Source organism: Podarcis muralis, chromosome 3, assembly GCF_964188315.1.
Source record: "Podarcis muralis chromosome 3, rPodMur119.hap1.1, whole genome shotgun sequence".
Classification (NCBI taxonomy): Eukaryota; Metazoa; Chordata; class Lepidosauria; order Squamata; family Lacertidae; genus Podarcis; species Podarcis muralis.
The window spans coordinates 72,104,647-72,131,447 of NC_135657.1; the positions used below are offsets into that span (position 1 = coordinate 72,104,647).

At 42.2% G+C, this 26,801-nt stretch overlaps 2 protein-coding genes across 6 annotated transcripts in view; one reads left to right on the forward strand and one right to left on the reverse strand.

Annotated features, from left to right (window-relative positions):
• The window catches only part of RTN4IP1 (reticulon 4 interacting protein 1), a 107,617-nt gene that overhangs the window by 27,738 nt on the left and 53,078 nt on the right, over nt 1-26,801 (forward strand). For 3 of the 5 annotated variants that reach the window (XM_077926130.1, XM_077926131.1, XM_077926132.1), the window contains exons 1-4: nt 22,064-22,922; nt 24,048-24,199; nt 25,111-25,179; nt 26,161-26,285. In XM_077926130.1, the coding sequence (XP_077782256.1) occupies nt 22,622-22,922; nt 24,048-24,199; nt 25,111-25,179; nt 26,161-26,285 (647 nt within the window). In that variant the 5' untranslated portion in view covers nt 22,064-22,621. Of the gene's footprint in view, nt 1-22,062; nt 22,923-24,047; nt 24,200-25,110; nt 25,180-26,160; nt 26,286-26,801 lie in introns of those variants that run through there. The other 2 variants (XM_077926129.1, XM_028723082.2) reach the window with 2 other exon arrangements.
• On the reverse strand, nt 2,638-21,987 carry QRSL1 (glutaminyl-tRNA amidotransferase subunit QRSL1). The gene is made up of 11 exons (XM_028723075.2): nt 21,831-21,987; nt 19,934-20,093; nt 18,627-18,725; nt 17,636-17,732; nt 16,248-16,424; nt 13,976-14,151; nt 13,757-13,869; nt 11,239-11,431; nt 8,019-8,136; nt 5,002-5,207; nt 2,638-3,777 (listed from the first exon to the last, which is right to left on the reverse strand). Exons 1-11 carry the CDS (start codon nt 21,852-21,854, stop codon nt 3,566-3,568), a joined length of 1,575 nt encoding a protein of 524 aa, XP_028578908.2. The 5' UTR covers nt 21,855-21,987; the 3' UTR covers nt 2,638-3,565.

Sequence of the window (26,801 nt, forward strand, 5' to 3'; positions counted from 1 at the left end):
CGTGGCCTATTTATCCATCTCTTCTAAGCCCTCTAAATAAATGCTAAACGGCAGCAGTGGCAGTACATGGAAATAAAACACATTGGTATGTTTGGGGTTTGATAACTGGTGCTGCTGTAAGAAGAAGAACTGTGCTACTTTGGTGGTTGTGGAGTGCAGGCTGATGAATGTTAAATTCAGAGACCAGCAATATGCAACTTTAAATTGCATATAAAGTTGACTACTAGCCATGATAGCTATGCTTTGCCTAGAGTCGGCAGCAGTATGCTTCTGAATACCAGTTGCTGGAAACCACAGGAGGGGCGACAGCTCGGGTCCTGCTTGCAGCCCCCCCCCGCCAGCATCCAGGTGGCCAATATGAGAACAGGAGGCTGAATTAGGTGGGTCATTGTCTGTGGTCAGGGCTGTGGACAGGGACTTGGGCTCTTCATTCATGCACAGAGTCTACTTCACACCTATAAATTAAGGGGGGTGGGAGAGGAAAACACAAATGCTTACATGGAAGAGGCCAGAGGAATTGTTTTCAAAATACTATATGAAAATAAAAGGCTCTAAATTGTTTGGCTACCTGCCAGGCTGTCTTGGCAACTGAAAATTATATTGCCGAGAACCTAGCAAAGAATAATTATGCCAGAATAACAACAAAACAGATCGTCCGGGTCATTATGAAAGTAAGCAAAAGAGCCCCACTACATTATTGTAATGCTAATTTATCCAGAAATGGTTAACAACACTGGCCTGTGCCATGACGAGAAATAGTGTTTGAAGGGCAATCTCCCCCATGCTTTTGTAAAACGAAATTGAAATATGTATAGTATTTCATTAGCACATCTACTCTGAAAAGCGCTGGGCTGCATGGAAATGTGACATTTGCTTAATAAGTTTGCTCAGTGAAACCCACAGGTGACGGTTTAATGAACTGTGGGAGAATGGCAGGAAAAAGGGAATTCTGCACACCTCTGTGAGATAAGCTTGTAGATTGCTATGGTTACAGACGTCTAAATCTACATTCCCTGACAGCAGCATATCCGTTTACAGCAGCCAGAGCCATTTTTCTTCCTGTTTCTGAAAGGTATCTAAAGTATTCATGGCCTATTGGTGAATCTTGCCTCTGAAAAACAGGTTTGCTCATTTAGGGCAGGAAATAAAATGAAAAGGTGGGGGAGGAGTGGGAGGAGGAAGGAAAACACTCCATTTTTATAGTGACAAAATAGAAAAGTACTAGATCAAATGCAGCTTTCCTGTTTTGATATTCTCACTTGGCTAAACGAAAATATTCATCCTTCTTCACAGAATGCAAACTGAACAATTGCTTATCTCAAAATGTCTACTTGAAAGGCTTGCCTTAAAATAAAATTTAAAAACCCATGCTCCAAAGACTTTGGAACTTCATAGTACTATTTAGAATTTCCTAGGACCTCCATAGAATTGCAAAATGTTACACTTGGATGCAGCTCCTTGAATTTTTTTTATATCTTAGGATATTTTATTCCTAAAGTCCAGACTTTCTGACAGATGTTAATGTTGCATGTTTTATTTGTTATATTTTGTGCGCTTTTTGTTGTTGTATTCTTTGCATATGAATATATTTTTATTGGGTGGCATTTACATTCTGGCAAGCCATCCTGAGTGTTGCATGGATGGAATAATTTCTGTGATTGTATGATTAACTACAGCTGACCCATGGTTTGTGAACCTTTGCAAAATTACAGGGTGGTAGACTCTTCAGTGAATTAGGCACTTGATGGCCTTTATCTAATTCTTTTGTGTCCTTAACCTTGTTAAATACTTTAGGCAGAGAGGCTAGTAAAGGCATAACACAGTGTTGACATTTACCTAGAGTTAAGGAAGTGGCCCATACTACTTCCTCTCCCAAGTTAACCTCCCTTGTTGTAGAGCAATTCCTCCTATTTTCTCCATGGTGGTATGGAATTAAGGTTGTATGACTGCAAAGCCCACTTAACACAAACTGGGAGACTTTCTGAACTTGACTTTGGAAACCATAGTTCCCAGGTTTCAAAAATTGTTCAGAGTGCCTTTGTGTTGGTGTTAACAAGGTTTGTGTTAATATTGATCAGATTCAGAAGGGACAAATGGCTACATTAACGTAAAGGGGGTCGGTTGGAAGATATAGTTCTGGGAGCAGCTTTCTTACCTGCTGAGTGTATTATGCTATGACCAGATTAGCCCATCTTCTCAAGACCACGGTCCTAGTGAATTTCATGGTGGGCTGATCTGCTCATATTCAACCAAATCTCTTTTTGGAATAATACAAGCATAAATAGCATTTAGGAGGCTGCACATCATACGTTGTGCTTAGGAAGCAACTACTGTGAACAAAGTGTAATACAATGCTATCTTACAAAGCATGCATGTGTAAATCATATCCTTTTTGTATTGGTAATCCAGTTTCCAGTCAACCACTTGTGTACATTTTGTGGGTGAATGCCCTAATTTACATGTTAGACAATTAATAAATGACTCCTGCCCTGTGCTTGACAATTGGTTTTCCATTACAAAATGAAATACCTGAAAAGGCCCTCTGAGCTTATCTGTTTCCAGAGTTGAACTGACAACTAGTACAAAATGGGATGCCATCTTTATGAAGACTGCTAGCTCAATAGGTAGATACGATAATGGGTTCATCATAATCTTTTATTCATGAACCAAGCCAATAAACTCTGTGTCTTGAGATGGTTCACCTGCAGTTGCTACATACAGCAGCAGCCTCCATACTTTCTGCAATAATCTTTCCCATCAACCATCCCCCCCCCCAAAAAAATGGGAGCCCACTCTTTGACTTTCATGCCAATCTGGAAGACATAAACTTTGCATGCAGTGATGCAGTGCTAGCTGGTTAGAAAGTTCTTGCACAGAATTGAATAGGGAGCATGTGGTTCTCTTTCCTTCCAGGAGTTTTGCTGGTTTACAACAACGGTTTCAAAGAAAGGGGCAACTGTCTCTGCTGCAATTGCATCCCTGCCATAAAACTAAGTCAGATGGAAGAGACAAAACTGATTCCATAAACAACTAGCAGGATTCTTTATCAGGTATCAGGATTCCTATATCAGACTGGATAGCTGCAGATACTTTGTAAGAAAATTACAGCCTATACTTTGAAATAAATATAACAGAAATCAATAGGATGTGCATCCACAGTGTTTCAGACTTGCGGCACAGAGAGATTGCTTTGTTCCATCTTTATTTGCTGAACTTCATATGTGGTGTTAAGTCCTCTTCAGTAAGATGAAATTATGAAAACTTAAAGTTTTCCTTATTAATGGCTGGGCTTCGTATACACAGTTCTTACACTTATGTGACAGTACTACTCCGGGCAATTCATTTTTAGATGGAAAACAAACACCATTCTATCACACTGTAATAACTTGTTTTTCCTTGAAGAAACAAATTTTTCAACATGCTAGCATGTTAGTAATTTTATCACATTATTTTTGGCCGGAACTGAGCTTGGGCTAAATCAAACGGCAAGTGGAAGCCGATTATAAACCAGGTCTGTATTAAAAGCTTCTTCACAATCTTTTTTTCCATTGCATAGTTGAACCCATCATGAAAAAAATGCTGATTTCTCCTGGTGAGAGACAGTGTCAAGATGATTCATCATCCCTTGTAGCTCTAAGACAGGGAACTGCACTTGCTTTTCAAACCATTTGGCAACTGTGAGAAGCTGTTCCTCGTGGAATGCGCGGCCAATAAACTGCAGCCCAATTGGTAAGCCTGTCTCTGAAAGTGCAGAAGGAACATTTACAGCCGGTAGCCCTGAAAGACAAAATTGATCATTATTTACATCGTTTGATAAAATCCCACACTATTCAATGGTAAAACAAAAACTAATACACAAGGCATTAATTTGGCATTATTGCTTCTCCTAGCAGCAATATTGCCAGAGGCAGTGGAAGACAGGAGTGCCTGGCGTGCTCTGGTCCATGGGGTCACGAAGAGTCGGACACGACTAAACAACTAAACAACAACAAAAGCAGCAATATGCTAAACATATTTCTTTCTCATCTACCCTCAATGGGGAGAATGCACAGGTATAAGAGGAGAAAGCACATTTTCACTGTCTCATGCTGTAATTAAGGACAAGGCATACACATCTTCCATTTCTAATAGGCTCTTTTTTTCAGACTACCTCCAAAAGCATCCAAGATAGCCTCGGCCACATGGATTGGGCTTCTTGAGCAGTTATCCAGGCAGCAAGATTAATGAACCTTTTTGCCTCCACTTTAGGAGTGCAGTAGAATCATAGAATTGTAGAGTTGGAAGGGACCCCAAGGCTCATCTAGTCTGACCCCCTGCAGTGCAGGAATCTCAACACCAATGGCATATACCCATCCAACCTCTGCTTAAAAGCCTCCAATGAGTAGAATTGCCTCCCCTTTGTTTGCTATTGTTTTTTTATTGGGGCATCCACACAGTGCTGTCATTCAGTCATTGTCTTTTCCCTGTAGTCCTTCTGCCTTTTCCCAAACAATATAGTCTAACTTTTTTTTTCAGAACAGCACAATCTACACCTATGTAAGTAGCCTTAGAGCTATTCTTCTTTTAAGAGAGTGGTTTTGCTATATGCAGTGACATACCAGGGAAGGTCAATCCATAGCTCAGCACACATTTACCATAGCCTTTGTAACAGGTGCTTTTATTACCCTATATATTATTTTAAATAGCTTTCAGTTACTGCAGAAACACACTTCTTGCTATTTTTTATTTTTAAAAAACCTTAAAATAGTGAAATGCCATGAAAGCACATTATTATGCTATAACATTATAATGCTTTTTTTAAAAAAAATTAAAAATAATGTGGGGGGAGAAACCTTTCCTATAATAGTGGTGATCAGTACAGGGTTTTCCCCCAATCATTTTTGCATACTGCTGGGAAGCCTTCAGGAATGCTGCACAAAGAAGATGTCTGTCTGGGAATGGCAAATTCAAGAAGCAAAAACTAAGATTAGATAAGTATTTGAACCACTCAGATGTTCTCACCAGCCATGTTGGCAGCCTGAGTAAAAATATCATCCTGAGTGCTGCGGGTTCTGTTATCCTCTTTGATGAATTCCACATATGGTACAGTGTGGCTCATAGTTGTTGGAGTGAGCAAAATATCGACACCAGAATGGAAGACTTTTGCAAAATCAGTGGCAATGAGTCTTCTCACTTTCTGGGCTTTGATGAAGTAATTCTCATAGTTCCTAGAGGGGAAAACACATTTTGTGAGAACTAGCAACAGGACATTGAGTCTTTTAGCCAATTGCAGCATTTGGATGTGTGTGCAAAAATTGCAAACAAGATGTTATCTTTTCTCCCTGAGTCTACAGCTAAAGAAAACCAATTAAGTCAAAGCATTGTAACGCTGGCCTCAGTTGTTCAGATAAGAGGACTATCTGACTTCAGTGCTTAGCTACTCTTAGAAATGAAGAGTACAGTTGTACCTTGGTTAACGAACAACTTGCGAGTAAAATGTTTTGGCTCCCGAACGCCGCAAAGTGAGTGTTCTGATTTGCAAATGTTCTTTGGAACCCGAACGTCCGGTGTGGCTTCCAATTGGCTGCAGGAACTTCCTACAGCCAATCGGAAGCCACGCCTTAGTTTCCGAACATTTTGGAAGTCAAATGGACTTCCAGAAGGGATTCCATTTGACTTCCGAGGTACGACTGTATTGCTAATGTTTAAAATCTTGACAAATGAGAAAAGGATAATTTAACCAAACAAGCAGATGCATAGTAACAGTTTAGTGAACGTGGGGTAGTGCAATACTGGACCTCAAATTCAAGTATTGGGTGTGTCTCAGCTGTCTTTTCAGATGTGCTATGCAGCTACTGCTTGTGGCTTTTTTCTCCCTCACCTTCTGGATTATCAGAAGGTTGGATTAAAGTCATCTGCCTCAACATACCTATTTTTACATAGTTAGAGAGCCATTCATGTTGCTAATCCTGGCCTTATAGTAGGCCTTTTAGAATGCTTTTCTGCCCTGTTGCATTTCAACGAGACTAGGGTGGAAATGATGATCACAGTTTATTAAGCAAGAGAGTACATCAGATTTTACTGGCATATAAAAGGTAAAGGACCCCTGGACAGTTAAGTCCAGTCAAAGGCGACTATGGGGTTGTGGCGCTCATCTTGCTTTCAGGCCGAGGGAGCCAGCATTTGTCCACAGACAGCTTTCCGGGTCATGTGGCCAGCATGACTAAACCGCTTCTGGTGCAACGAAACACCATGACGGATATCATGGGCTAAAGAGTTGCATAATTACAATCTTAAGACATGTGAGACATGTTCAGTCTTAGTCCATCAGGACTTGCTTCTAAGTATGCCTGCATAGTTAGGAACATAGGTAAAGGTAAAGGTACCCCTACCCGTATGGGCCAGTCTTCACAGACTCTAGGGTTGTGCGCTCATCTCACTCTATAGGCCGGGAGCCAGCGCTGTCTGCAGACACTTCCGGGTCACGTGGCCAGTGTGACGAAGCTACTCTGGCGAGCCAGAGCCGCACACGGAAACGCCGTTTACCTTCCCGCTAGTAAGCGGTCCCTATTTATCTACTTGCACCCGGGGGTGCTTTCGAACTGCTAGGTTGGCAGGCGCTGGGACCGAACTACGGGAGCGCACCCCGCCGCGGGGATTTGAACCGCCGACCATGTGATTGGCAAGTCCTAGGTGCTGAGGTTTTATCCACAGCGCCACCCGCATCCCTTAGTTAGGAACATAGCATCATTCATTTAGATCAGCAGCTCACACGAACCTAAACTGCATAATCTTAAGCGCCTATCATTAACTCCAACGTGTATGGCAGTAACAGTTGCTGAAGTGTTGTGATATTATACAGTAATAGCAGGTGGTGCACTCTAAGAGCAAGACACAAAAGGATGGAAGAGTTGAACTAGGGTTAAAATATTTGGCAAAATGCCCTTCTTTACTGCAGAGCAGTTTGGCAACAGGCTATCCAGAAAAGTTGTAATTTCTTTTCTTCTTGAAGGTTTTCAAGATTGTACAAGATTGGTATGGTATGATGAGCTGACATGGGCCCCAATCTGAATAGCTTCTGCTATTGATTTGAGTTTCTTCCTTCCGTCTAAGCACACATTGGGCATCTTAACTCAAATTGGGATTTCTCTTTGGTCATTCCTTCCACCTAATTCACAGCTGCCTTTAATTCCACCTGGTTGCTCAGAGCTTGCACATTTTATTGTCACCACCGATCTCCTCCAAACATGTGCATAGGGTCATCTCACTTTATCCTTGTGAAGGTCCTGTGGAGTAAGCTAAGCTGACAGACAGCCACTAGCCCAAAGCCATCCAGGGACCATCATGGCTTAACAGGAATCTGACTAGGTCTCGCCAATCTATCCAGTGCATCACACCAGCATAGGGTTGCACAAATTGTGCTTATAAGGCCTGTTTTGCAAATGCCCCATGATCTTAAGAAACATCTAGAACATCTGAAGGTATTAGACCTCTGGGCTTCTGGTCGCCCACTGTTCACATCTGCTTCTTTGGTCAGCTCTTTCACCCCAGTTGGCCAGGATACTGTTTTATAGTAAGAACAAAATAGCTTTCTTGGGAATTTAACTCAACTGTCTGGGTTGCTTCCATGAAGTCATTCAAATGGACCTGCAAGAGGGTGAGTCACCTATGATAGTTCCCGCCTTAGCTGACATTTGAACCCAGGTTTCTCTAATCCAAAACACGAGACCAAGGGGGGAAAGGCTTTATAGTTAACACATGCACAAAAAGTTGAAGTTTTCACTTCTGATTATTTAAAATAAGCCCCTGGTTAAGAGGGCACATAGGAGAGAATAGAAAACAAGAAAACGCTTAGTAGATTGTGCATAATTTTAGGAAATAGTGTTTTGCTGTATATTACAGCTATAGCAGCATCAGCAATAATAATATTGTCTTAACTGCATGGAAAAATCTGTCCACATGAGTAATTTCACCCTTAACTGAACCACAAATAAAATGCTAGCTTTGTAAATTTGAGCTTTCAAATGTGCTGAACTTACTGTTTTAGCAAGAAGTAGTTTCCTGATAGAATTCTTCCCCTTACAACATCATTAAAGCCTTCCCGGCGTGTGGCTGCATACAAGGCTTCGGTGGACTTGTCAGCGCTGCTGCGGTGCCCTAAAATTAAAAGTCATCAGTGATTTGGAAATGCATCTTAAACCATTCAAAGTCACCTCATGAATAAACAATAGAAATTACTGTGCTGTACAAATATATCCGAGGTTTATTTGCTGCTGTTGCACACAGCTGAATGTCAGGTGCTGTTTATTCATGGGCCAGGAAGCTAAACAAATCACGTGGGTTTCAGCAGCAGCAGCAGCCACCACAAGTAGCTATTTGACTTGGGACAAGTTGAATGGTCTTGGCTGAACATTTTTAGCATGAAGAGGGATAACTGGGAGGCCTTAAATGCTCCCTCACCCCAAAAAAACTTCCAAAATTTTACATTGTTTGTACCAATTTTCTTGCTGCCCACTGCCCCTTGGAGCAGCTGCTTTAGTGCCAGGTTTTTGTTCACTCCTCCCCGCACCTTTTCTTCCTCACATGTTCCCTGAATATCAGGGATCGTGTTGCGAACACGGCAGCATTATGCCACAATACAGCCAGTTAGATTTGGCACTGTCTGATTAGATCCTCTGAGGGCCAATAAAGCCAATTCGGAATGAAAGCAAACTTTCCTTCATAAAATTGTCCTCATTCTGGAAGGGCGTGTGCAGTGGGGCTGTGCTTGAGCACATGGCAGGAAAGCAAAGGGCTTGGAGCTGCTATTGCAGCCACCGCTTGCTCATCGCCTAAGTCAGGAATGTGGACCTTGAGGATTGCCAGATATTGCTGGACTACAATTCCCATCATCCCTGCTCATCAGTCATGCTAGCTTTGGCTGATAGGAACTGGAGTTCTACAACTTGGAAGGTTCTCCTTTCCTGACCTGGACCATACAGGTGTTTCTTTTCCTGCAGCTTCACCCTTAGAGCTCCTACTATTGTTAATCTGAGCGAGCAGTTTACTCCCTCTTTGGAACCTCCTTCAAAACTTCTGAAAGTGGAAGCCTCTTTTCAGATTGGTGAATGGGACTGTGAAGTTCTGTTTCAACTCAGCCCTAAGGCAGACACATTTTCAATCTAGCAAGAATAATACAGAGTACGTCAAGGGTACTTATGCCCTGTCAGGGGGTTCATCTGATAATATCCAATAATTCATATTGATTCAGAATATATTATCTAAGATTTGGAAAGGACACAATGAAGTGGCTGCAGATTTCAGCAGGCTTATATGTTTCGCAATATATTTTGACACAAACGTTTTGAAAAAGGGCCAGGACTTGTTCAGCTTTGTTATTTTTTTCCTGATAAAAATGCTGGGAACAGGCATTTGAGAGTCAATGTGTTGAAGTACAATATTTCAACTGACTTGGCACTTAGAAAGTACACTGGAAAGTACAGGGAGGGTGATACCGAACAGGAGCCATTGTCTCTGACCAGGAAGTGCAGAGGTATTTCAATAACATTGTATTCCCTCATCAGTTGACCCTGAGTGCAGAAGAACAATTGAGCTGAACAATGCATGTACTTTGTCCTGCAGAGCACTCTTCCAAGGACACAGCTGAGACAACACTTCTGTCATAATAAAAACATGCTCACAGAAATAATACAGAAAGTTTGGCCACCAGCAGACCTCACTGCAACTAATAAGAGACTTTCCTCAGTGCTAAAAAGGCTTTGGCAGAGACATAATCTTTCTGTAATTAAAAAGCACATCAGATATGCTGGTTCATATTGTGGCAGGTTGCACATTTCTCTAACATAATTAATGGATCTGCATTTAATCAACTAGGGACATGCTGTGAATTGAGACTCACAAGCAGGTGTACGTAAGCAGACAAATGCCTTAAAGATCATTTTTGTTTCAAGTTACTGTACTTGGCTCTGGTTTTTAATGCAGGACAGTCTGCCTTGCAGCTTACTATGGCTGAAACTTGTTGGGGGCAGGTTAGCAGGGCTCAACCAACTTCCTTTCAGATCATCACTCTTTGAACTGCTTCCCAGTTACAAATAAATTATCCCCGTGTTTACGCTGGAACAGGGCATTCGGTCCAAAAACAGGTCGCCTCTGAGAACTGATCTGTTGCTTCCTTCCCTAACCTTGTTCTGTGGAGACATTGTCTGCCTGCCAAATCTAGAGACCAGTGATTTTCATATACTTTGCCACTCCGCAAACCAAATAATCAGCAAGCCTACAATCAGCTCCAGGGTTTGTGTATCAGTCCTCCTGCTGCTGTGCTTGCCTTTCTCCCAGAAGTAGCACACCATTCGCACACATCCACAGTAATCAGTCCACTTTTTAATTATTATTTTTGTTGGTATCTCAAACTTCAGGAGGAGGTATACTACGGTTGATGCTTGGTTGGGTGGAACATGTGCTATAGGCAGCTGCCTGACCTTGCTGGGTGTGTGAGTCTTAGCCATGGGTCAGCCAACCCCTACCTTCAAAGGTGGAAGTTTCACTACTCTGTTTGGGCAGAATGGACAAAGAGAGGAGAGGAAGGGGTTTGGGAAAGCAGAGGAAAGCATATGTGATTGTCCTAGGTAATGTTTTTGCAGAAAAAATCACTCCCCTTTTGAAAGGTGTGATTTTAACTACAGAAACACATTCCCATTCAAAATGCATTCGGATTGAACTTATTTCTAGTTTAGATTTATTAAATCAATGTGTAGTCATTAGTTGGTTATGGCAAATGTATAAAGTGGATCGGCATTGCTCAATCATACTGTGGGGAGCACTAGTCCCACCCCCTCATCTCTCTCTCTCTCACACACACACACACACACAGACAAAACACCTCTCCACCACATTAAGAACTCCCACCTGATTTGCACACTGGATGTTTGTAGTAGCTGCTAGTGTTCCAGTTCTGTGCACCGTGCTACAATTCTACAAATGATGTAGATCATATAGAAAGATGCAGGCCAGCACTGTGAAGGCTTTCAACCACAGTAAGCAACAGAGAAAGGTGCAGGAGCAATAATAACTGGAAGAAGCGGACTAGAAACAGATCTAACAGCAGGTCTTGCACAGTTCATAGGCTGCCCATTAAAGAACAGGAATAATTTATAATATTATACCCTACTTGTTCTCGTTAGTAAGGCCTTTTTTGGCATAAGCTCTTGAGGGCAATGAATTTATCTAATTTACATGACACTTGTTGGAAAGAAGCCTTACCGTACTCCAGGCCATCAAATCGGGCCATGTTCGATGCTACTTCGGCTGCACACAGCACATGGTAGCAGACAATGGAGTAACAGGTGTGCGGGAGTCTGACATCAATCACTTTGGCGCCAGCTTTCTCAAAGAGGTCGGCTGCCTTGGACCACACGGCCAGAGTTTGACTAGACAATCCTGGTACGTTGTATTCCTAGAGAAGGGAGAGGGTGAAAAGCATAACCCTCTGCACCAACAACTTTATGTGCATCTTCTCAGTTCTCAGCTGAGCCAGAATTATCAAGTGGTTTGTAGCATGTTAAACTCCCAAGTGAAAATTTGTCCTTTTCAAAAAAATTATTATTGAATGCTTCCTTTGGCAGGCAGCTAGGATGGCATGTGTTTGGTTTTAGTTATAGATTCCGTGCCAAACTGCAGCTTGCTTCAGAGGCCAGCCTGTCTTTCTAAGGTAATTGGGAATGGCTGGAATGAGCTGAGTCATAAAGCCCAGGGAACCAAAATGATGAGCTGGGATACAATGACTGACGGGGAGCTCATTGGCAAAAGGAGAACCAAGACCTGACAGGATTTTCCACAAGCCCCAATGCAGATGGAGGACTTCAGGCTAATATAAATAATAGAGGTAGATTTTGAAACAACATGACATATTAAACTAAATGGTGGGCAATGATTGCAAATAAGGCCCAGTTCTGCATTCAGGGATGACCTGGTTCCAGCAGTTTCCATTAATGGATATTGTGAAAATGTTCCTGCAGATCAGAACAAAATTCTTAGTGTTGTAACCATTTTAAATAACTGTGAAAAACATTAATACTAATTAACAGCTGGTATATAGCTTTGCCCCTTGATTTAGCTGAGCTCTTTTTCAACAGAAGGAGCTGTAAGTTTTCACTATTTCCTGGCAATGAGTTAACAAGCAGGCTGCACCATGGTAATTAAGGCTGTAGTCTTAACCCCCGTTACCTGAGAGGAAGCCTCTCTGAATTTCGCAGAACCTATTTCTGAGCAGATATGGCAAAGATCACATTGTAATTCAACACTTCTTTCTTTCACAGTGTGCATAGTTCTTTCTCTCTTATTTTTAGTGCAGTCTTTTGCAGTAAGTCAGAATGGTCAACTATGAGTTTTGCTCTGGATGTTATGAATTTAGTTCTCTAAAAAAACCAATGGGTTTTCAATATCATTGTCCATCTCACTGGGGGGGGGAAATCAGAGTACCGTATTTTTCGCTCTAGGTACATCCACAAAGGAAAGGGTGGGGAATCGTGTGTATAACCCAAAATGAGGAACATGTGTAAATAACTTCAGAAGGCAAAGATCCCTCTTCACATTAATACTATTTTAAAGGTGGATACATAATTGCCTTGGGAGTGATGAGCTGCAATGGTGTGTCATTCCCTCCCTACTCCCAAGGGAGGCTGCCCCCATAAGAGCAGCTGCCTTTAAAAATATACCGTATTTTTTGCACCATAACACTCACTTTTTTCCTCCTAGAAAGTAAGGGGAAATGTCTGTGCGTGTTATGGAGGGAATGCCTACGGGTGGCATGCCTACGGATTTTCCTCCTCTAAAAACTACGTGCGTGTTATGGTCGGGTGCGTGTTATAGAGCGAAAAATACGGTATATAATCTTTCTGAAGGGGTTGGCATGTCAACTCCTATCATTGCTTTCAGGGGCACTTGCATATCCATTTACAACAAGTGTGGCAGGAGCCATGCTTTCTAGCTGTTCCTGGTTGTCTGTGCCTATTTTCCCAACACTCGGCCTGCCCCGTGGAATTGGGTGAGTGTCGATTCTGAAGTGAATGTTCCAGTCTTTACACTAGTCCTGGAGAGGCAGCTCAGGGGAGTCCACTTTTGGAATTCACATCCTCCGAATTCCTCAAGCATCCCGAAATGCGAGTGCACATGTCAACTTAGAAGAACACCTTGAAGGCTTTGGTTGAATAATTAAATATAATGATTCTTTCAAAGTGTATGTGTGACAGGCATTCAGTGAGTACTTCTTGTTCCTGACAGTTCTGAGGAAGCCCAAACAGAGCGTTTCCTAAAGCATATATTCATCCTGTTTAATGAATGTCGAATAAGACATACAGTACCATTGTTCTTCAACACTGATTGTTTAAATTTTTATACCGCCTTTCATCTGAAAATTGCTGGGTGGTTCACAACATAAAAATAAAAAATGAGAACACAAAATACACAATGAAAACATTATGCTTCCCCCCTTTTTCTCGTTTTGTTTTTTATTTTTAATTAGATTAGTTTGTTTTTTATTGTATGTTGAAAAGTTCCAATAAAGAATGATGCAAAAACAAGAACAAGATCCCAAACAAACCAGTAACCAACCCCACTCCCACAAACCCATTTAAGAGGAAAAAGAATGTTAACCAGCCAAAGGCCTGGTTAAAGAGAAATGTTTTAATGACCTATGTCAGTCATAGGCAATAGGAATTCACTAACATTTAATTTTGGTGTTTATTTCCCCCCTCCAAGTGACTATTTACATACCAGTTACCTTTGGTATGCCTATGCAAAGATCCTTCACATCTGTCAAATTGGGCAGCTGAAATGGGTGGACGGGGTCCTGCACTGTGGTTGAATCTTTTGGATCATGGCCACTGAGTGCCCCTGAAACAAAGCAGAAAGACTCATGAGCTACAGGAAAGAAAAGAGAATCCTTGAACCAAACTAGCTTTGAGAGAATTCCCTAGGGAGACAGGTGTAATCATTATACCCAACACGGTGGCTGCATCGTCCACACATCTGGCAAAGATGCCCGGCACATCCATAGAGTTCACCAGCGGAATAAGACCGTGACGGGAAACCAGGCCATACGTTGGCTTCAAGCCAACCACTCCACAATGAGAGGCTGGGTTTCTGGTGGATCCTCCTGTATCAGATCCCAGAGCCCTATGGTTGAAAATAATAATAATAATAACGGCAGTCAGGACATCACATCCCAATTTGCTCTGCAAGAACGTAAGAGCCTGGTTGGATCAGACCAAAGGCCCACCCAGTCTACCATCCTGTTCTCACAGGGGCCAAGAAGATGCCTATGGGAATCCGGGAAGCCATTGCATGCCTTCCCCAGGCTGTCTTTGCTTTTTACAGAAACAAGGCATCATGACCAACCCATCACTTCTAACACTTTTCCAATGAAGAAAGGCACATGCAATTAACCGCAATACGTAAACTGCTTGGTCTAAGAGCAACATACAGATGACTATTAATGCTGTCAGCCTGTGAAGTGCCTAGTCTGAAAGGGCTCTGTTCTATCTGGAATATATGCTTGCCAGGAAGAAATTCAAAGGGTGCAGTTTTCGCATTGTGTTCCTTCATGGAGCTTCAGCAGACTTTCCTCTCTCGTGCAGTTTAAGTACAGAAACCATTTCCAGATCAGGAGCAGACCAAAGTCATCTGAAGGTACATTATATGGATCAAGGGGATTTAGTTCTCAGAACTACCTTGATGAGAGATCACTTGGGAGTCTTATGGTGCTGACTTCCTTGGGAGAAGAGCGAGCTATAGATATATAGCAGTGGTTACCAAACTTTTTTTGGCCATGCCCCACCTAACCACCTCTAAAATCCTGATGCCAACCCCCCCCCGTGACATATAATTCCTATTATTCAAAAGTGAACTCCTAATCACTATTAATAACTCAATTCTCAAATTGCTCCCCTTAAAAATCAAATTGCCCCAACGTGGAGCGTGTGCCCCATGTTGGGAACCATGGATATATAGCAACAAGCCTTAGAAAGATGTTTTCCTGACTAAAAAGTATATTGTTGCATAAATTTCTGAATTAAATATTAAAATAATATTATTCAAATAAACACTCTACCTTTTAGAATAAACACACAGTGGCTCTATTCAGCTAAAATTAAGCAATCTGAAAAACTATTCTTTCACCCTAAGGGATAGCTTAGTCAGTAGAGCATAGTCAAAACAAAAAAAATTCCTTCCAGTAGCACCTTAAAGACCAACTAAGTTAGTTCTTGGTATGAGCTTTCGTGTGCATGCACACTTCTTCAGATATCTGAAGAAGTGTGCATGCACACGAAAGCTCATACCAAGAACTAACTTAGTTGGTCTTTAAGGTGCTACTGGAAGGATTTTTTTTTTTTTGACTATGGCAGACCAACACGGCTACCTATGTGTAACTGTGTCAGTAGAGCATGAGACTCTTAATCTCAGGGTCGTGGGTTTGAGCCCCACATTGGGAGAAAGATCCCAGCATTGCAGGGGATTGGACTAGATGATCCTCATGGTCCCTTCAAAACTCTTCTATGCTTCTATGAAAACTGGAGAGTTAAAAATGCACTTAGATTTTTCTCATGAAGACAAATAGGACTTCAAAGCTGGCTTGCGTTTTAAACTTTTTCAAAACTATATTTCTTCGCAAAACAGAAAGAAACATAAAGCACTGGTATCAGCACAGCTATGAAATGTAGAATAAACTGAGGATCTGAAGCATGTTAGTCTGAAAATCCCACTCTATCTGAATTATTAGCCCACAGTGATGTCAACACAAAAGCCTGGGATGAAAAGGTGTTTTATTGTAAGGGATGAGATGCTGTAGATTTCATTGAATCGAAATTCCTTCTCCTTTTTGTGTGTGCCTGAGTTGCTGGAAAGATCCCACAGCACTTGTCAAAGAGAGGAGGTTCAGAGGATATTGGCAACATCCTTCCTTCTTTATTGCCACAATAAATCCTTTCCAAGCAATACGAAATGCCCACACGGAGAGGATGGAAATTTGTTTAGAATGACATGGCTTAAGTCAACCTTTTGGACATAAAAGGGGGCTTTACACTGTCCTCAGTACTCCTCTACCAAGTCCTGCCTTATCTATATAGAATAGACTGTAAGTGATCTAATCAGGGACCAGGTTGCTCCTAGGCCCTAGGGTATGAACAGCACTTAGGCCCTCGTTGGCACTCAGCAAATATTATGAAGTTGCATTATGATGCTTTTAATTAAACTGTTCTAAAAAAGCCTCTTACGTGAAGCATGTGAAAGACGATACGGCAGCAGCACTGCCTCCAGAGCTTCCTCCTGTTATCAACCAGCTGGTGTCTTCATTTTGAGCACTGGGTTTCTGCACACACTTTTCTCTGTACTGTCGTGAGTAACTCCAGGGGTTTCTAACTGGTCCAAATGCCCCATCTGTACTTCCAGAGCTAAGATGAGAAAATCATGGAGAAAGAATACATTTTGGGTAGTATTCAAGAGATGGACATTGGGGATGATCTTGGAGATGAAATAAGGCAGTCCAATGAGCCATTTCCTTAACTAGGTAAAGGTCACATTGTATTATGCCTTCACTGGCCTCTCAGGCTAAATTACTAGTCAAGGTTATGGGCACAGAAAATTTAGATAAGGACCATCAAGTGCTTAATTCACAGGAAAAGTGCTATGGAAATAATAATGGCTTTTGTTTACAAATAGACACTGCAATGAGTAGTCTACTAAGTTTTACTCAAAGTAGACTCGCTGAAATTAATGAACATCATTATTATTTATTGAATTTATATACAGCTCTATACCTGGGGGTCTCACGGCGGTTCACAGAATAAAATCAGGATATAAAATCACAAAATACATAATAAAAATAAAAACAACAACCCAATACCCCCCCCGAAAAGCTACGTCCATTATTTTAATGGTTCTACTCTGAGCAAAACTTAGTTGAATGCCCCCTGAAGCTTATCAATTCAGCTACAGATTTAACAACTTTTTTGTCTCTCTTTCCAAGTACATATGAAATCCTTTGCTCTGAAACAGAACCAAAAAATAAATCAGTTGACACTCCTAAATTTGATTGGTTCACACAGTCAAGGGTGAGCAACCTGAAGCTCTCCTATAGACTCTGGAAAGTTTCGCCCCGTTGGGAAATCTCTGTTTGAAAAGTTGGAGAGCTGCCGCCTGTCAGTATAGGCCAACCTTCTCCAGTCTGCTACCCACCAGAGGTTTTGGAACATCATCTCCCATCAGCCTCAGCCAGCATGACCAATGATCAGGAATGATGGGAGCTGTAGTCCAAAAAATCTAGAGGGTGCCTGTTAAGGGAAGACTGGTGTGAAATATTTGAGTTAGATGAACCCAATGGTCTGACCTGGTATAAGGCAATTTTCCATGTTCCTCTGTATTTGCAGTGTGTAAGAAATTTTATCCCTGCAGCATGTGACCCAATTTGTATGGTTGCCAAGATAGGCTTGAAACCATGTGGCCAATGTCTGCTAAGCAGGAGGAAAACTGAGCAGCCAGAGCTTTAGCACCACATGATGTTCCCAGCCCAGCATCAAGAAAGGCAGTCTTGCATCTGTAGTTAAACAGAAGTGAAGCAACACATCAGGCATCCAACAGCATACAAATATTTAACTTGGCTTACCCCATGGCAAATTCATCTAGGTTTGTTTTCCCAAGAAGCACAGCTCCTTGATCCAGCAATTTTTGAACTACAGTTGCATTGTAAGGGGGGATATAACCTGAAAAACAAAGACTGGATTGGCTGAATTGTTTTATATTAGTGAGGTGTTTTCATAGCTGCCTGAGAGAAGATTCTCTTCTCAAAACTGCAGTGTGTCTTGGCAACCTTGACATCTCACCTCCCTTTATTACTTGTTCCACAAATACTGAGTTCAGCTGCCCAACTAATAACACAGCAGGATTCTAGTACCCCTTTCAAAGCCTATACAATTATGTGCTCTACTAATAGTAGAAGAGTATAGGGTTTCATACATATTGGCAGTAATCCAGTAAGATGACCAGCAGGTAATAAGACATGTACTGGACCAGCATTTTTCTGCCCATTTTCAATTCATCATACCTCTTTACTAAACTGCAAACTGTTATTGAGACTACCCCAAGTTTCAAAGTGAAGACGGGGAGGTACGAAGGCTCTAAAAATATTCAAGTGAATCAATGAAATCAGTGGAACTAGTGGACTTAAAGATTAGAGTCTTTGTTTTGGTGTCTGTTCAACATTGGTACAGTATCTGAAGAGGTTTATACCTGGTGGCTCAGAGACCAGGGGCAGTGGCAGCTGCTGCCTGCAGGACTCCCAAGGACAGGGGGAAAGAGAGGAGCCTGAGGGAACACTCCATAAAGGAGGATGTTTGAAAAGGGGCAAGAGGCTGCCTGCTCTGCAGGCAAAGAGTGACATAACTGGGCTTCTGAGCCCCACAGGGGTGCCGCAGAAAGAATGTCGTTGGTCCAGGGAGCTGTGGACTCAAAAAGGTTGAAAACCTCTAATCCAATACTCATCAACATAGTTATCTACAAAAAAATGAATCCATTTAAGACAGAACCACAGTACTCCTATCTATATCCTTAACAGATTGAGGAACTGTTGTTGGCTTATCTTAAAAATGCTACTTTACCTTTTAGCATCTTGGATGCACATGTTGTTTCGATTCCAGTTGTGCTGAAGTTGTCTTTCACTGCAAAAGGAATTCCATCCAAATCCCCCAGTATCTGACCTATATTACGGATGACAGTGTGAAGATTATTTCAATCAGTGCATCATGCACACAGCCTTATTTAAACATTGAGGTTGTTCTAAATAATTTTTCACATGTTGTCTGAACTGCTAAGCCTGCTGTGCCAGCAGATTTGGAAAAGGTGTGAAAAAAACAACACAGTTGTCTCTCAATCTCCTAAACCTTTTGTTCTTGCTACCCCTTTCCCCCTAGCACAACTGTGGGTAGTGCTAGGTCAGTAGTGCTGCAGCTACGGTGTAGCACTTAGGAATGTGAGCAGCTTGGCCACAGAGCACAGGAGCAGCAGTGGGGCTGTCCTCACATGCCAATGCATTAGTGCCAATACCAGAGCAAAATAACATGCATTATGGGTCTTGTTTTCAGAAAAGTGAACTGCTGCTATGATCAATAGAGTGTAGGATTGGGTGCATCAATTCTCACTTTTTGGTTTACCATTAGAAATTTCCCTCAGTTCTAATTTGCTCTACAACGTTTTCAGCAACCCTCCTGTCACAACGAGAAAGGCATTTTGCAAATGAGGTAAGTTATGAGCTACTTTCTTTAACCATAATGGCTAGACTTTTTTCTTTTTAACAACAGAGGATTCAGAAATTTAAATGCTGTACTAGGTTTCAGATTCATAGGACCTACCAACATCATTTTTTCTGCTTGGGGCACTTTTAATGAAATGCCTGCTATTGTTTTGCCTACAAGTCTAAGTAGGTCTGTGGCCTGAGTAGTGCTTTAATGGGCATTCCAAGGACAGGTAGTGGGTGAGATTGAGCTGGCCCAAGAGCTGCTAGATCCAAACCTGATCTGAAACAGTGCAAGCAGGGCTGGCCCAATACACTCTGGCACCTGACCACCCCCGTCTCCATCTGGGAAGAAGGGGTAAGTGGAAATCTATATCAGGAACAAGGGGGAAATAAAGATCTATATCAGGGTCTACTCCCCCTGTGGTTCCAGCCACCCGAGGTGGTCACCTCACTTTGCCTTATGGGTGGGTGCTTGTTCATAATAAACCATTGTTTATTTTAACTATAGTTTAATGTAATGTGCGAATAAGGCCTATCTAATATCACAGAAATACAGTGAAGTTAGCTGTACTCCCTCCCGCCCCAATATGAGTAAACAAATATTCTGGGCAGAAAGTGTAAGGATCACAGCCAACATACTTTAAGGAAGAGCAATTGTTCAGCAGAAATTACCTTGCCTGTATCTCTTCTCCGATGCCTCAGCCTGTTTTAATGCTGTGTCTTCTGCTACAGTGATATACGCATTAAGAAATCTGGTAGCTTTTATTAAGGAGAGGCATTTCTGACACAGCTCTGTTGGACTCACTTGGCCTTCCTTCAGTGCTACAGATATCTGAAACATCAAAATTTTCTATTTTTAGCAGAATTTCAAGAGTAAGCTTTAAAGAACTATGTCTACTTGGTTTTCAAAGCAACTTCTCTACTTTGTCTGTACTTACACTACCTTTGATTGAACAAGCAACATCATGAGAATATTATGTGAAATATAACTATTAAAATGTGCAATTGTATAAAATGGCCTCAAGATGTGAACTAAATGTGGAGTAATATTGGAGTTAGTTTACCAAACAAGTGAATAATGAGGTCACAAATTATTTCTCAGTACTATTATCTGTAGATGCTTTGTTAGGTAATCACTTCATATTTTACATTATAGCCACCCCAGCAGTTAGTCTACTTTATTTTTAATTTTCTTTTTGCCATCACCAAAATTGGTCCCAGATCTTGGGGGCCCAAAACAATTGCTTGTAAGGGGCAAATCAGATGCCTGAACAAAGGGTTAGTCACCCTGCCCAATAGCGGGCCTACATCTACCACAGCACCCCCAGCTATGCCCATGGAAAGATCTAGCACTGGTTGTATTTCCTCTGGCAGTGATTCCAAATGATTTCTGTTCCTTTGCAAGTCCCCAAGTTTAGGCTCATCACCTATACCAGCCTGGAGGTGTCATGCATAATCTCCTCAATTAGGGTTCTTCCACATTGCCAGCAGTTTTGGGTGGGATTCAATTACAGACAGGCAAATTCTGGTTTTGTGATTACAGTTGATTAGAAGGTCTTGCATGGCAACCCACACAGCAGCCAAACAGGCTTAGCATATGGGGTATCTTGTTGTTACTAGTTACCTCTATATTTGCTGAGGATGGTGCACTATCAATACAGTGATGGTTAGTTCACTAATTAAAAAAAGAGAAAGAAAGAAATTATGTATACTTGAACTGTGCAATCCTATGCATATTTACTGAGAAGTGTCCCACTGTGTGGCCTTATTTCTTCTAAGCATGCATCAGATTGCACTGATCGTAAATAGGTAACCAATGTGTGCTGTTACTGTTTTGACATGCTTGGAATTTAAAATATATAATTGTATTTTAAAAATACAATTATGAACATGTATGTTTACCAGCAGCTAGAAATAAAATTAAAGAAAGGGGAAAGATGCTTAATAGACTGTACAGTCAGTAAATAAAAGTTCTTTATTGTCAAATTAAGATTTTTGAAAGCTTGAAATGCAAATGACTGAGTTTTGTTGGGCAGAAAATTCATGCTCTCTGTAGAGATTTCTCAGGGAAATTTTGCTAGACTGCCGTAGGACTGGAGGTGGTAGAATGTAGGATTCACTTATGGAAAGCTGGAGAAAACAGGTCTCTTTTAGCAGGCATTATTAACTGTTTCAGGGCTGGAAATATCTGTCACTTGTATTTCCACCTGCGAACTGACATTGGTATATAAACAAAATCACATTCATGATTGCCTTGCTTTTAATCACGTTTTGCTGATGTTTCATGTACGCAGCAGGCAGAAATCCGACAGGTGAAGCTTTCCATAGCATAAAAATGCAATAAATGGAAGCACTTCGTGGGTTGACTGTCTTTCCTGCAGCTGTTAACAGGAACTGAATTGCTGTCGGAAAGCAAGCAATGCCCACCCGCAAAGAGGGAACTCTGCCTGCCTAAAGAGGGAACCCAGGAGGAAGATGAAGCTTGGGAAGAGAGGGGGGAATAGCTTGCTCCGTCCACGGCAGCGGTGCGGGGGGTGGGGGGAAGCAGCCAATCCCAGCGTCGCCTCACCTCTCGGAGCGAAGCTCGCAGCATTTTCTCTACCGATGCGGAATAAAAATAATCTAGTGACCTCGCGAAACTTCACCCGTATTAGTAGTCCCTGTTACCGGTAGTTTGCGAACGAGTTCATGGGCGCTGCCATCTTGAATAACGCGTTCTAACATCGGCGCCTCTGATTGGCTCAGACTTTCGGGGTTGAAATGACGTTGTGTTCCTATTGGTTGGGGGGCGGTCAGGCCGCGGGAAGCTGTGTCAATTGGGTGACCGGGAACACAGGGCGCCCGCCTGAAGGAGACGCTGGGCAGGCAGGGCTGCCTTGTTTTGCTCACGGGGCCAGGTCTTCCTGGAGGAAAGGCGAGAGAGGCCGGTGGGAGGGAGAGAACTTTTGGAAGTTAGGACATTAAGGACTGCTTATATCTAGGGGGAAGGGGTCGCCAGCCTCAGGGCTTGATAGTCTCACTAGGGGCTGGCGCATAATTGATATTTCCAAACGAAAAAACCCTGCTGTGTTTTACTTCCTGTATACCTCAGATTCTTGCGAAACCCTGTGAGGAATGAAGATGTAACAGGAAAAGTCAGGTTTTTCCACTCTCTCTGTCTCTCCCTGTCTTTTCTTTTTGGGAAGAAAAGAGAAACATCAAAATTATCGTTTAAAAAAAGAAAAAGAAAATACAAAGTTTATAAATGTGCATTTCAGATCAGAATTGACTGGCCTGCTTTGTAGGAAAGTGTGTGTTCGAGGCATATCCATTAAAGAGCACAGCATTAAAGCCATATATATTCCTTTTGTTTTTGCAGTCATGTTGCTAAAGGTACACACGTTTAGTAGGAAAGTGTTCAGTAGCTTGTTGCACTGCCCTGGCTTGGGTGTTACCTGCCTTGGGATGGGAAAAAGTTTAATCCAGCAGCTTCCGTGTAGAAACTTCCACGTCTCCTGCCAAAGATGTACGATGATGCCATCCTGGGTGATTGACCGTTACGGAAAGAATGATGTGCTGCGATTCACAAATAACATGATGTTCCCTTTAATCAACTTCCCTAATGAAGTGATTATTAAAGTTCATGCTGCAAGCTTAAATCCCATAGATGTTAACATGCGAAGTAAGTGCCTATATACATTGCATGTCAGTTAATACCATTAATATTTAACTACTCTGCAGATTGGTAGTAAGGATTAATGATTTGGTTTAAATTGTAAACTGATTTGAACTCATGAAATGAGCTGTATGAATATTATTTATAATTACTTATATTTTCATACCTTGGTGTTTCATGAGTGTGATGTTAAATATTATATGGTCTTTGTAAAGTCTGCATTATTTGTGTGAAATACTGCATTTCATTTTCAGTGCTCCTAATAGCCTTTTTAGCCTTATGCAGTTTGATTTCATTGGCCCTATTCTGGTGGGGTATGACTGTCTTGTAGAAAAAACAGGCCCAAAAAAACAAAACAAAAACCACCCAAATAAATCTAATTAAAATGGCACCATAAAGATTAACACATATATTGAGGCATGATTTCTTTTAGGCCTACAAATGTTTCTACCATATGCAGAATTAATAGTGCCTAAATCCGCTGAAATCAGTGGGCTTAGATGTTTCTTACTCTGGGCTGTATCCACCTAAGCTTTACTCAGAGCAGACCCATTGAAATTACGGGGCATAGATTAGTCCTGCTCATTAATGTCAATGGGTCTTCTGTGAGTTTGACTACCATTGGATAAAATGCTTAGTATTCAATCATGTTTCAATTTGTTACTCTGCTGCAACAAAAATGAAGACCGACATAGCAATCCAACACTTCTCTCCCTTGAATGCTGGGCTGGAGAGAGAGGGTTGGATTAGGTTAAGGAGTCCCTGTATCAAGCTCACCTGGCTGAACTGGCCTCCCAGCAGGAAGGCAGGAGGGCCGCTAGTGAGTAGCCAGCAGGAAGGCTGCAAAATGGGGTGTTCAGACCCTACCTTTCCTCCAAGGAGCGTAAGGATTGTGTACGCTGTTCTCCCCCCTCCACCTTTTCCTCACAAAAACCCTGTGAGGTAGGTTAGGCCGAGAGATAGCAACCGGCCCAATGTCATCCATTGAGCTTCCTGACCGAGTGGGAATTTGAACACTGGTCTCCTAAGTCCTAGTCCAACACTGCTGTTTAATGCAGAGAAGGCTTCTTTGAGCATAGGAAATTGAACTGTGTGTAAACCAGCGACAACTGTTCTCTGTTTGCTTGGCAGGTGGTTATGGAGCTGCTGCTATAAGGATGAAGCGGGATCCGTTGCACATCACAAGCACAGGCAGTGAGTTCCCTCTCACACTTGGTCGGGATGTTTCTGGAGTTGTGATGGAGTGTGGACTAGACGTGAAATATTTCAGACCTGGAGATGAGGTAAGGATGAGCAAGGAAGGAATGGGAATTACTCTAAGTGGGTTTATAAATCCTCGGTCTCAGTAGAAACAGATTACCTCAGTGTGCATTTTCTGCTTCAGTTGTGCACTGCCAAACCAGAAGTTACAAATGGTGCCTCTTTCTTTGACTCCTTGTTTTGTTGCTTCTGCAGTTCTAAGGGTTATGAGAGCCAGCACAAAAAGGAGGTGTTGGGAGTTCCAGTAAGGGAAAAGTTGGATAATCCTGTACATAAGCTGCATACAGAGGTGCCAACTCGAGCAATACCATGTTGGAAGTTATGTTGCAATTCCACTGTTTTGCTGGCATCCATCTTTCTCAGGAGGCGATGGAGTGCGCCTCTGGGGGTGAAGTCAAACCTCTGGAGAATCACAGCAGCTGCGGTGGTGGCTGCAGGGACCAGTAACTTATAACTGCTGCCTCCTGTGCTAGCAGCACTTAAGTGACCTCCCTGCAGTTCAAGCCTGGGCAATGTGTATGGAGGTCCTGGGCTGCCCAGACGACAAAACCCCCCTCTCAGCCTCACCAATGTGGTCCAAAGGAAAGCAGAGCAATAGGTTTGGCACCAGCTTGGCTGCAGGAGTTGTTGGAAAGAGGCCATCCAACCATTTTAGGGACTTCACTCCAGATTTGTGTATGGTTTAGTCCTTAGCCTTTTATTCTCCCAACATGTCCTGCAAGGTATTACTCTGGCCTTCTTTCAGGCTTCCCATAGACATCTGGTTGGCCACTGTGAGAACAGGAAGCTGGACTAGATGGGCAATTTTCCTGTCCAGCAGGCTCTTATTATGTTCTTAATTTGATACATAATATATTTAAGGATTAGAAATTCTGCTAAACCATGAAAAGCTTTGGACTATGTTTGAGTTTTGGACTTCTTCTTTCCCCCCCAGGTATGGGCAGCAGTTCCTCCCTGGAAACAAGGCACTTTGTCAGAGTTTGTTCTGGCAAGTGGAAATGAGGTAATGAAGCAAAGTATTTAATTTGAGATGAAATGTTTCTGTGCAGCTTCTAAAACGGGTGGGGTTGTTTTTGCATTTTGTCTTAGAATATTTTTTTCCTGTTAAAGGAAGAGTCAGACATTTCCACTGTGATCTGAACTATGCTGTAGCAGATCTCTGTCTCTTCCCTAAATTTCACACTGAACGGGAGGTAAGGTGACAGGGAGGAAGGCAGATGAGTGATGGCTACAATTGCACAGTGCTTTATTTCCCCTGCTTGCAAAACAAAGCACTGAACCATAATCTCAACCCTTTGCTAGTGGGTGGGAGGGCTGTGAGCTTGAATTTACAGCTGCTGTATGGCAGCAATGAGTTTTCAGGATCCGATTTCTGAATATATAGTGCAGTGTGTTGCTGCAATGTGTAGACAGAAAGGACCCATTGTGTGTGGGTAATGCTTACTTGCTACAGTCAACCAGGTGACCTCTTATTCAAAAGGCTGGAGCTACCCTGTCTGAATAGTATTCCGGTCTTTATGAATTTTGATTATCCATATGCAGAAGCAACACGTGAGATATGGCATGTTTCTCACATGTGTACACATCTGTAGGGGGAAAAGGATGCATGGTACTATGTGTGAAAAATGTGTGATTGCCTGTTTTTCCCAGCATTTCAGCTACCAGCCATGTGCATGTGGCAAAATAAGACACGTGTATACAGTTCTGTTTTGTTTGTTCTTTAAATTATACAAGTATTTCCTTTTCTTACATTTTTATATGTTTATGTAGGGGCAAATGATATGTTTGGAGCAACCCGAAACTGTCCCTCAGCACCTGAAATTTGTATTGAATTAATGCTGCTGCTACTGCTACTACTACTACTACTACTAATAATAATAATAATCTGGGCTGCAGAACTTGACAATCTTTTCTTTTTTACAATGTTAAATAGCAAAATCTTTCCGGTTCTTGGATACATGTCTGTTTTCCTCCCTTTCTGCAGATCTCTAAAAAGCCCAGATGTCTCAGCCACACTCAAGCAGCTTCCTTACCTTATGCTGGTCTAACAGCATGGTCTGCCATTCGCCTCGCTGGGGGGCTAAATCAGGATAATTGCAGCAATAAGAGGTAAGTTACCAGTTGTTCTGTAAGCAGGAGTTACATATAGCGCAAAGGTGGGAAGCCAGTGGCTCTTCAAATGCTGTTGGACTCCCAGCTCCAACAGCCCCAGCCCTCAGGACCAATGGGCAGGGCTTATGTGTTGTCCAACAACAGTGTGAGGGCCACAGTCACTTAATGAGTGAGATAGGTTTCTACATCATATAAACTACTGCGAGCGGTTCCTTGATTATCGTGCATGTTGAAGTGTGTTGGACTTAACACGTTGTGGTTTGGGCGAAGGAGCTCTTGGGCTGGGATTTTGCCCAGAGTGGGAAGAGGCAAGGAGCCAGTAGGCACTTTGGGGGAAGGTCTGGGGTTGGTAACATCACTAGTGAGTCTAGAGGAGAGTGACAGCAGAACTGGTGTAGATCTTATGATAAGAGAACACACCTGAAAGTAAGGTGTCTTCAGGCAGTCTCAGAAGTTAAGGGGTTCTAAAGAGCCTAGGGACCAAGAGGGAAGGGGAAAATCCCATTATGTCAT